At 42.2% G+C, this 12,020-nt stretch overlaps 1 protein-coding gene across 1 annotated transcript; it reads left to right on the plus strand.

Annotated features, from left to right (window-relative positions):
• The first annotated feature begins 227 nt into the window (after window positions 1-227).
• Window positions 228-4,423, plus strand: Avpr1a (arginine vasopressin receptor 1A). The gene is made up of 2 exons (XM_041673843.1): window positions 228-1,470; window positions 3,824-4,423. The coding sequence occupies exons 1-2, from the start codon at window positions 495-497 to the stop codon at window positions 4,108-4,110; spliced, it is 1,263 nt and encodes a 420-aa protein (XP_041529777.1). The 5' UTR covers window positions 228-494; the 3' UTR covers window positions 4,111-4,423.
• Window positions 4,424-12,020: the final 7,597 nt, after the last annotated feature.

Here is a 12,020-nt window from a genome sequence, read left to right on the forward strand (position 1 = left end):
TTTCACATTTGCACTTGTTGATGTCCTGCGTGGCTTTAAATTGACTTGTAAAGGGGGCTGGAGCAAACCCTGAGGAGCCCAGAGAAGTTTGGGACAGAGCGGGAAAGCGCCTGGCTCTGCCGAGGAATCCAGGAGTCTCTCAGCTCCGCCCCTGCAGCAAGAGAAGAGGGCAAATCACAAAGGACTCGGAGGGGTGGGGGTTAGGGGTGTGGGGGCAGCCTCCGGCCAGTAGGACATGAGGGATCGCGTCCTGAGACAGCCAAAGAGTGTATCGGGAGCTCGGAGTGTCGGAAGCTCTTGGAACTAGCAGGAGCGGGGCCACGCACACATCCGACCCCAAACTGCTCTCCCAGCGCTCGCGCTCGTGGGATTGCGCAGCCGAGAGACCAAAAGGAGGAAGGACAACGCGCGGAGGAGCTTAGGACAGGCTTTCTCGGTGGCTGGAAGGAAGCAGCCCACGCGGGACAGGGCGTCCCGGGCGCTGCCCCGACAGCATGAGTTTCCCGAGAGATTCCTATGATCCGGCTGCCAGCAACTCCAGCCCATGGTGGCCTCTGAGCGCTGAGGATGCCAACAGCAGCCGGGAAGCAGCGGGGCACCCGAAAGGTAGCGACCCTTCCGGGGATGTACGCAACGAGGAGCTGGCCAAACTGGAGATCGCCGTGTTGGCGGTGATTTTCGTGGTGGCCGTACTGGGCAATAGCAGTGTGCTGCTGGCTTTGCATCGCACGCCACGCAAGACGTCCCGCATGCACCTCTTCATCCGACATCTCAGTCTAGCCGACTTGGCGGTCGCCTTCTTCCAGGTGTTGCCGCAGCTGTGCTGGGACATCACCTACCGCTTCCGCGGGCCGGACTGGCTGTGCCGCGTGGTGAAGCACCTGCAGGTGTTCGCCATGTTCGCGTCCGCCTACATGCTGGTGGTCATGACTGCCGACCGCTACATCGCGGTGTGCCACCCGCTCAAGACCCTGCAGCAGCCCGCGCGCCGCTCGCGCCTCATGATCGCCGCCTCTTGGGTGCTGAGTTTCCTACTGAGCACGCCTCAGTACTTCATCTTCTCCATGATCGAAATCGAGGTGAACAACGGCACCAAAACCCAAGACTGCTGGGCTACCTTTATCCAGCCCTGGGGTACCCGTGCCTACGTGACCTGGATGACCAGCGGTGTCTTCGTGGTACCTGTGGTCATCTTGGGTACCTGCTATGGCTTCATCTGCTACCACATCTGGCGCAACGTCCGTGGGAAGACGGCTTCGCGGCAGAGCAAGGGCTCTGGGGAAGATGTGGCTCCCTTCCACAAGGGGCTTCTGGTCACGTCTTGTGTCAGCAGCGTGAAGACTATTTCCCGCGCGAAGATCCGCACGGTGAAGATGACCTTCGTGATCGTGACCGCCTACATCCTCTGCTGGGCTCCTTTCTTCATCGTCCAGATGTGGTCAGTCTGGGATGACAATTTCATCTGGACCGGTAGGTTGCTAGAACATGGAGGCTGCGTGTGTGTGTGTGTGTGTGTGTGTGAGAGAGAGAGAGAGAGAGAGAGAGAGAGAGAGAGAGAGAGAGAGAGATTTCATAGTACCTGCTCATTGTTAAGCTTCTACATGCATAAGAACGGATGTTTCCCAGGTCTGCATCATGGGCTGAGGGAGCAAAAATGCAAATTCCTGAGGCCTCCACCCCAGACACAATAGGGGCCAGGAGTCAGCATGTATGGACCATACTAGACTCACCCACTAGCTTCAAAACAATGACATTCTGCCAAAAGACTTAGACTTCTTGACTATCCTGCTTTCAAGCCCACTGAGGCTCAGGGTATATTCTTAGTGTCAGGATGGATTTTTCTTGGATTTAGGAAACAATCGTAATTAACAGAAAACTTTGGATGAAATTCTTTCAAAGTCAAGGATAGGGATGGACACACTTTTCTGGAAAAGGCTGGGAAAGGATTCAAGAAGTCTAGATTGGCATTTAGTTTGTGCATCCTTCCTCGTTATAATACCTTCACTTTTCTACCATAATAACTGTGTTTCTGGCACTCCGAAGTGTTGACCATCTAAATTTACTGGACTCATTCATTAGTCTTACAGTACAAATTTGACAAGGAACTATTCACACCACAGAAATCGCTCTGGAGTTTACTGTGTACGTTTTTAATTATTTCCTTCACAAAAAAGAAAAACTCATTTCCCGGGAAGCTGTTATTTAGCTTTATGTCTTGTAATATAGCTTCTTTTAATAAGAAAAAAAATCCATTTTCCAAATCCAGTGAGTTACAGAAGTGTTCTCTGATGAAGACTCCAGTCAGGACAGAAATATCTGGGGAAGCCATATCTTTTTGCAATTTTAGGATTGAGGCATGAAATATGTATGATGTATTTTATGAGTATTGATTTTTAATGTTTGTAGATTTCATTTAACTAAGTACTTTTGTAGGCTATATTGCCAATAATGAGGAATAAAGCAAAGCAAAGTCCTTTTTATTTACCTTTCCCCTCGGAGAAGCCTCTAGGTGTGCCAATCAAAATTTAAGATGCCATCACTTATTGAAATTTGGACATAATTACCGAAATGTTTACGTGTGCTGCACATGTTGAGGATGTCTATTAATTTTACTTGCCATGCTTGGCTGTGGTCATCTGCGAGACCTAACACAGCACTAACTGATCCACAGCCGTGGTTCTCAACAATCCCAACGCCATGGCCTCAAACAGTTCCTCATGTTGGGTTGACCCCCAACCACACGATTATTTTCGATGCTACTCCAGAACTGTAATTTTGCTACTGTTATGATTTGTCATGTAAACATCTGAAATTCAGGATGGTCTTAGGTGACCCCTGTGAAGGGGTTGTTCAACCCCCAAAGGGGTCACGACCCACAGGTTGAGAACCACTGGTCTACAGTTCATTTTGCCACGATGAAAGTGAAATAGATGACCCAAGTCTGTAAGGTAATCAGGAGAATTTGATGGTTGGTGTTTCTTCCTGTTTGTTTTTCTATTATTGGTACAATAATTCCACTTTGAAATGATGTGGTAGCTGTGTAACTTGCCAGGGGTAACTCTCAGAATATTTCAAAACCCTGTTTAAATCTGAAATTCAGCTACTTGGGGTTTTGTTGCTATCCGTTTCAATTATGTTGTTTTGTTTTTATTATTTTTATTATTTGGAACAGGGTCCCATAGAACCCAGATGTTTTTCTCATAATTTGTTTGAACTACAATCAAAGATGGTCTTTTAAAATGAGGCCAAATGCCTAATGGCTCGCAAACAAACTGCTAAATGACTAGAGCTGGCATTCTTGGAGATCTCTTTCCACTTCCCCCTTCCAGAGAGTTTCATTTATATCTTCTAAAGGCAGCCCTGATGACACACTGTGCATCTAAAAGCAGCCCTTACGGCACACTGTGCCCACATTATTAGGATGAACTCAATTTTGCATACATGGTTATAAACACTTCAGATTTCCATTCTGTGAACACCATGCCTGTCCACAAAGGCTTCTATGCACAGTATACAGTTTTTAAATAAATTATTCAATAATTTCACCTTCGTGGAATTCCTATCCATTACACCGAGCTGCTCTAACAGTGGTTGGTTTGAACTATTTGCACTATTTTTTTTAGATTATTTTTTACATCCAATTTCCAAAAAGCATTCATATTCCTGAAACACCAACTGTTTCCCTAACAAATAAAATGTTTATTTTTTAAACTACCATGCAGCTTTTTAATTCATGAGTCAGGAGGAAAGGAGATCGATGCAGTGCAGTGTGCAGGGTCTTGCTCTGACTGTCTAAACAATCTCTCCCACGATGTTCACACAGATTCTGAAAACCCCTCCATCACCATCACTGCGTTACTGGCCTCCCTGAACAGCTGCTGCAACCCCTGGATATACATGTTCTTTAGTGGCCACCTCCTGCAAGACTGTGTCCAAAGTTTCCCATGCTGCCAGCGCATGGTGCAGAAATTCACCAAGGATGACTCGGACAACATGAGCAGAAGACAGACTTCTTACTCTAACAACCGGAGTCCGACAAACAGCACAGGGACGTGGAAGGACTCTCCTAAATCTTCCAGGTCCATCAGATTCATTCCTGTTTCCACCTGAGCCTCACAGCCATGCAGCCTGACTCTAGGGGGAGGGGGCTTGGGGGTTCATTGTCTAAATCTGGCTAGAGATCATAAGAGCAGATGAGCTTGTGTGAGGTAACCACGAATCAGCTCAATACAAACATTGTTGCTAACTGTGTTTTCCTCATTGATGTAATCCAAAGCTGAATTATTTTTGCATAAACTGTTAATGAAGATGTGCCACCCTGAAATGTGTAAGCCTGGTTCATAACCATACTGACTTTATATTTTGGGGTTGATGTTTTTTTTTTTTTTACTGTATTTTTATTTCTGACATAAGTGAGCCTTGATTGGTTTAAGTCACGTGATGTGTACTGTCTCTCAACAAAGTGAACTCGTGATTTGAAGATTGCTGTTGCTGTCAATTTGTACATCGTGAAGTGAAGCAAGAGGTGTGGGAGGTTTGGGTTGAGAATGTGAAGGAGATAGCCTGGTACCTGGCGGTCCCTCCTTCGCAGGCCTGATGTTCTATTGGCTCTGAAAAACATGCTTGCTAAGAGGCTAAAGGTTTGACAATGTCGTGGACAGACCAATAGTTTGTATAAGGGATGCCACACTTTATAGAAGCACAGAACAGAAGGTGCCTACAGACATTCTCTTGGATGTTTTAAACATACATTGACCAGCATGATAAGGTATCCTGTGCTATGCCAGATGTTAACACTACATATCTACTTGGTGAATCCAGGTTCATAGATTTAAAAAAGTCTCCTAGAGTAACTCCAGATATAAGATGCTCACAGCAGGTTTGATTAAAAGTAGTTTACTTATTTCTTCCTGTTTCCAGTCCACACAACAGCTTCAGAACACAAAGGATGCAGAGATATGGGGAAAGAGGAGACAGATGTAAAGAGAAGGGGTCTGAGCCTTGTCTGGGTTCCGTCATTCACTGTACGACTTCCACCAAGACATTTAAAAGTATAAAACATTTGTTTCTCAGCTGTACACTGGGCTTTATAACACTCACCTTGCAGAGTTGTGAGGACAAAGTGAAATTAAGGGTGTGGATGTTTAAAAACATACAGTGCTATCAATCAGCAAGCAAGTTGTTTTTATTATATTCTTGGGATCCTCTGAACTATTTTTTTTTAAATTTCAGCTAATTTTTCACTACATTTGTTATTTCATGTCTGGAACACAGAATCCTAGGATTTAAATATAGATCTGCTGATGCACGGTAAAGCCTTGTCAGCCACTACTGAGCCTGGCATGCCTATGTCACAGAAGTCTTCCAGCACATAGCTAGAACTGGCTTTCAGTGCAGATAAGCTAATGCAGCTACGATCATTGCATTCTTTCATTTCTAACTGAAGAGAAGTTGCAACACTCCTTGGCTGTGCATTTTTTTTTTTTATCAATGAGACTCTGTTGTCTTGTTAGCTCGTCAAGATCAGGCAAGGATTTGATGACACATCACAGATATTTAGCAATTCTCAGAGTAATGGTTGCTTTTAATAGCATTATCAAACGTTTTTTTTTTTAACGCTGTAGATAAGAGGCTGTTGGCTGGATGGCACCACAACAACCTGAAACCCACAGCTTCACTCCCCTGCGTTCTGCTGCACTTCCAAGTCCTCAGCCCTCAGAATCTCTGGGTTGATAGGTCAAAAACTATTTCCAAACATTCGGGAGAGATTGTCCCCTTAGGTTTTAGAATTCTTCTTCCTAAAATAACAAGTGGGCTGTGACATGGAGAAGCACTTGCTTTTTAATCTCCAGCACTGAAAAAAAATCACATCAAGCAAAATTGTGTGTGGTGTGTGTATGTGTGTGTGCGTGTGCGTGCATGTGTGTGTTAAGTCACAGTTCAACCTGGGCCAGCAACTCCAGCAACTATGCCTTTACTGTTTGTGTTAGAAAGCATAACCAGAAGCCTGTTTCCATTAGATGGTCAGTCTATTTGACAATGTCTCTTCGAAAACTAAAGCTTTCAGATTAGAATAAACAAGAGCCTACTTTTCTTTTCTTGTTTCTTTCTTTCTTTCTTTCTTTTTTCTTTCTTTCTTTCCTTCTTTTTGGTGTTTGGAGACAAAGTTTCTCTGTAGGTTTAGAGCCTGTCCTGGAACTAGATCTTGTAGACCAGGATAGCCTTAGACTCACAGAGATCCACCTGCCTCTGCCTCCTGAGTGCTGGGATTAAAGGTGTATGCCACCACCGCCCAGCAAACCTACCTTTTCTAAATCCATTTCCAAAACATTCCAAAGACTTTTGGGCATCATTTCTGTTTCCAAATGCCAGCACTTAAACACTTCCATCTGACCCTTTTCCTAGGAGTAACATCAACTTACTCACCCGGGTGGTAAAAACCAAAAGTACCGTGATCTGATATGGCAATCTGGCTTTGGAGAAGTTAGTTTTCATTGTGTATCACATCATGATATCCTATTATCATCACCTTTGGAATGTGTCAAGAAATTAAGGAGTGATCCAGGAACCTAAGAAGAAGCAGGTGCTAGTTCTGCAGCAGGTGGGTACTGGAATTACCCTCTGTGCTGTAGGTATATAAAATCTCCCTGATGTTAAACCTTCCCAATGGGGCATACCTAGAGACAGCATGCAACACTCTACATTAGAAGAAGCCATCTTTTCATCTCAGAAGAAGGAAGTTGCAGGCTAAAGGTAAGAGATGTTCTGGGGCAGGAAACTTTTTCCTGTACTCGGCCAAAAGGAAGATCTGAAGGACTATCAACACTCGATGGAGTTTACAGTCAAGCAGAAGTATGTCACCTCCCTGAGGGAGGGCCCTGCAGGTACACAGCACTAACGTATCTATGTGGGTATTAGATACGTGCTTGATTGAGGCCCACTAGAAGGGGAATGTGGATTATTAAGTCGGTTGATAAATATCAACAAATGATGATAAATAAGCATTTTGCAGTACATATTGCATACCTAAAGGATTAGTACCAGGACGTGAATTTTTAAAGTCTAAAACTAGTTGGTGTTTTCTCTTATAAAATCTTTGCATCATCACTGGACAGAAAATTGGTGAACTGTATTTATGACCTAAACACACAATTATTATCTTCACAATGAAGGTTTTTAGCACCTTCATGACTAAGAAAGTTTGGTCAAGACGGAGAAGGATGTGATGACTGGGAATGGCCATAGTTTCAGCAGAGAACCAAACCAGGTGGTTTCAGCAACTTAATGGCCTAAGCCAAGTTTACTACAGCTTCTAGAGAGGCCAAATGATTGCAATGAAAATCACAGCTTTTATCTGTTATTACGTAAATAAACCAATACAATTAGCTTCAAGTTTATTCTTCTCCAACTCTAAAACCTAGAGTTTTAAACATATTTCAACACTGCCAACTTAAACACTTGGCTCTACCTATGACAATTAGGTGCAGTGGTGGGGGGGGAGAAATTGAATGTACTCCTTTGCCATGAATATCAGAGATTAGGATCCTAAAACTTGCAAAAATGGATTCATGTTGAGCAGCAGCTTTGTTAGAGAAAGCCAGAGTGTGGGGACATCCTGGATGCCACTCCTTGAAGAAGCGAACCAGCCAAGGTAACTAAACCCATGCAGGTGGACTTTCAAAGCCAGTCGGTGCAGTGATGTGGATGAGTAATAGAATAACCCGTCTTAGAGAATGATCTGTGGTTAGAATTTGACCTCAGCCAGTTTGAGCCCACGACGGTTGTCTCAAGACAGCGTCAAATGGGCTGAGCGGTAGATGACTTTTCCATTTGTATCAATGGATATTGCTATAACACCATCCAGCTGGACCACATCACCGTGAACCCCAATATTCACATGAGTGACCCCTGTTAGCACAAAACACGCCATTATTGCAGATTTCTTTGAATACCACTTTTTGTATTTGCTGAGAGTCAAGCCCAGGGATTGCCTCACGTATTCAAGACAAATACTTCACTGCTAAATTGTACTGTCAGTCCCTTCTTTTCATAGTTAATATACGTGAATATATTATATGTGCATATATTAGTTTATGACTTAAATAAAAGCAGTCACATTCAATGAATTAAATAATTCTGTAGTCTATGCTCAAATTATCAAATACAGAAAATAAGTTTAAGAATAAATCCGATATAAGAATTGCTAGTAATCTGTAAAAATTAACATTTCTATGCATGAAAGTGATCGCAATAATATAATAAGATTTCCAAATTAAATATACTGTCGTTTGGCACTTTAAGTCAGCTGTATTGTACTTTAACTATTGCAAAAAGTTATTATGAACTAATATCTATTGTTTTGTAATTATTTTTCTATTTATTTCTTTGCTTGTTTGTTTATTTATTCATATTTTATGTATGAGTGTTCTGCATGTACACCCTCAGGCCAGAAGAGGGCACCAGATCCTATTAGAGTTGCTTGTGAGTCATGTGGTTGCTGGGAATTGAACTCAGAACCTCTGGAACAACAGCAAGTGTTCTTAACTACTGAGCGAGCCATCACTCCAGCCCCCTGGAATTATCTTTCAAATATGCTGTGTCCTCTAACTTTTTATGCTGAGTAGAAGAATTTCAGTCTATTCTTCCTGGGTTTAGTGTATGACTCCAGTTTCACATAGGCATTGAAATATATTGAGATTATATTTAATATTTGGTTCTTTATAGAAAAGGGTTTATATTATTATATTACATAATATATATCCCATATATTATATATTATTATATGGAAATAAAACAATTTTATTTTGAACTGGTATTTTTAGGAATAAAAACAAGTTGCAGACCAGCTAGAAATAATTATTTTTCAACTCACTTTAACAATGCAATATATTTCAGATTAATTATGCTAATCTAGAAAATCAAGGATCTATTGGCTAATAGGTTGAGGATGAAGTTAAGTGGTAGAATTGTTGCCTTCATGTCAAATCCCTACCACAAGGAAAAACTTTTTCACAATCTGTGGCTACGGATAGTCTTAGATTTGAGTACAAAAATGTTTATACTCTTTGACCATGGCAAACTTTGTAAGTCCCTTTTCACTAAAGTACAGTCAAGAAAATAAATAAGTACTCTTCTAGTCTATATTTAGGCACCGTCAAGGTTATTGTGTTATAAGGTCCTTAAAATGTCATTTATTCTCATTTTTTTTCTAAAAATGATCAATTTGGTTTTAGGGGCCCTCCCTAGAGATCAAGAACACCCCCTCCATAGTCTTTCCAGTTAGTGCTCCTTCCCCTGGGGTCTAATAGGTTCCAATCATATTAACTTCCAGCCTATGCTGTCTAATGCTTTCTTTTTTATTTTATAAATTGAATCTTAACAGCATAGACTAGAAGATAGTTTTAGGCTTGGCTTAATTCTAGAAGCAGCGAATGCCAGAAAGGAGGAAAGAGAGTTTGAAATTCCTATTTAAAAATATTACTGATTTTTGGAAGGCTTATCCCAAAACAAGAATAATAATTATGGAACATACCGAAGACTCATAATAAAACATGTCAGTGTAGAAGCTGTTCTTCATGTGTATTTAGCCCTTCTTGATCACTAGTGTGTCTCTTCTATCTGCTCTCCACTTCCTCTTTATTTACTGTCCTCGTTTGCTTTCCGTTGCTGTGACTAAACCATCTTAGGGGAGGAAAGAATTTATTTCCTCTTAAAACTCCACACTTACGGATCATCATCGCCACTAAGGAAAACCCGGGCAGGAATTGGAGAAAGGGGGTAGAGAGAATGGAAGAATTGTTTATCACACACACACACAACAACAACAACCACCACCATACACACACATACGCATGTATGTGTATACACACACGTGCACGCGTGTGTGCACACACACACATACACGCACACCACACACCATACACACACACTATATGCACCATACACACACACATATATACACATAGTCCCATATCCATCATTAATCAAGAAAATGCCTTGCCTACAGACCAATGTGATGGAGACATTTTCTCAATTGAGATTCTCCCTTCACAGATGACTCTAGCTTGTGCCAAGATGACAGAAAACCAACCAGAACACATACCTTCACTATGACACATACTAAAGTGCTTGGCATTATTGGTGTATTGATCTATTTCCTCTAACTTGTTTCTGTCATGCTTGACATAAAAATAGGAACAATGTCATTTTTATCTGAACAGTTTTGTATCTGTCTGGGAAAAGTATGCAACTGGTGAAATTAATGCAGATAATTATTGTGTGTGTGTACATTAATCCATGTGTGATGCTACAACACACTGTAAATATTTGAAAGTAAGAAACTTTACAAAACAAGGGCATTGGGGGCTGGAGAGATGGTTCAGCCATTAAGAGCATGGGCTGTTTTTTCCAGAGGACCTGTGTTCAATTCCCAGCACCCACATGGCAACTTACAACTGTCTGTAACTCCAGTACCTGGGCAACTGACACCTTCACACCAATGCACATAAAATTAAGTAAACTATAAAAAATAATAAATTTGTTAAAAGCAAACCAAGAGCATTGCTTATCTCTTTATTTTTTCTTTTTCTTCCTTCCTTCCTTCCTTCCTTCCTCCCTCTCTTCCTCCCTCCCCTTTTTCCTTTCTTTAATAGAGAAGAGAGTTTGGAACTCCTCTTTTCTCACAACTTGAAGCTGAATGACCTTAGCAGGGATATTTGAATGACTCTAGCCATCTGAATAAGAGCTTGGTTGTCAAATGAACTTACAGATAAACTCAAATGTACCAACCCTAGTGGGGAAGCCTTGTCGTGGCAGACACTTGCCTCTACACACGGCCTACAGGTTCAAAAACGGAAGCAAGTACAGTATTCCTCAAGATAAAGAAACAAAATCTATGAATTTGTTGAAACAAGAGAAAGATTTCTCCCCTGGTCAGAAAATCCGTGCACATAACTATCCTAAGGTTGGTCTCCTCACAATAAATCCCTGATTTCCCCGAGAGACCAATGGCAGGTGCTTCACTGCAGGCAAGACGACTATGCTACAGACTCATACCATCTGGGCATAGGTCTGAAATGACTAGTGACCATGTTTAGTTTTGATAGCTAGGATCTACTGTGCTTACATTTATTTTTACAATTAAATTTTTCCTACTTTGACAATACAAAGCATTATTATATCAGAAAACCACAGAGTACTAAGTTGCTGGAAATTAATCCAGCACCCCAAGCTCCTCTATACTTCTGTGTAAAATAGAATCAACTTTTCAAATGTATTTGTCTTTGTTAACTGGCTTCTGATTAGGATATGGGAAACTGTACATACTTTCCTCCTCTTCCATGCTATTGCAGTCATAAAAACACTTGAACTAATTCATTGGCCAGTGTTACTGTTTCCTCCTTTGGAAACTCGCTTATGATATGCATTAGCTATAGCTGTCCTCGGATCAGTGTTTGCACTGCGCAGATTTTCTTTTCTTCACTTCAGCCTCTGTCTTTTTGTGACCCACTTGTCCCTTTCTACCTATAGAGTGCTTTCTGTAGGGCTGGGGACGTGGTTCAGTTGGCAGAGTACTTACACAGCATATGCAAGGCCCCAAGTTACACCCCATCCACTGCATAAATGGGCCATAAGGATTCACACCTGTAACCCAGCACTCAAGAGGTGGAATGGGGGGGAGTTCTGAAGTTCAAAGTCAGCCTCAGATGCACTGGAAGTTCAAGTTCAGACTCATGTAGACCATATTTCAAAAACAGAGTGGACACGGCTGGGGAGATGGCTCGGTGGGTGAACAACTTGCTTCAGAAATGTAAGGACCAGTGCTCAGATTCCAGCAGCACATGGTTGCCAGGTAGATGGGGTTGGCTGTTTTTAATACCAGCTGTTGAGAGGCAAGAGGTCATCCGAGCAAACTTGACTCTACTGCTCTAATCTGCAAGCTCTGAGCTCAGTGAGAGACCCTGCTTTAATGTAGAAGGTAGACGGTGGCAGAGGGAGACACCCAGGGTCATTCTCTGGCC

This window comes from Microtus oregoni, unplaced genomic scaffold (genome assembly GCF_018167655.1).
Source record: "Microtus oregoni isolate MIOR12 unplaced genomic scaffold, Mior012 000001F_ref0000356, whole genome shotgun sequence".
NCBI classification, from domain to species: domain Eukaryota; kingdom Metazoa; phylum Chordata; class Mammalia; order Rodentia; family Cricetidae; genus Microtus; species Microtus oregoni.

Excerpts from the sequence above, each read along its gene's own strand:
- Avpr1a (XM_041673843.1), top strand. The coding sequence starts at position 495 with ATGAGTTTCCCGAGAGATTCCTATGATCCGGCTGCCAGCAACTCCAGC. Across the intron at positions 1,471-3,823 it reads TGACAATTTCATCTGGACCG|ATTCTGAAAACCCCTCCATC; the intron begins GTAGGTTGCTAG and ends ATGTTCACACAG.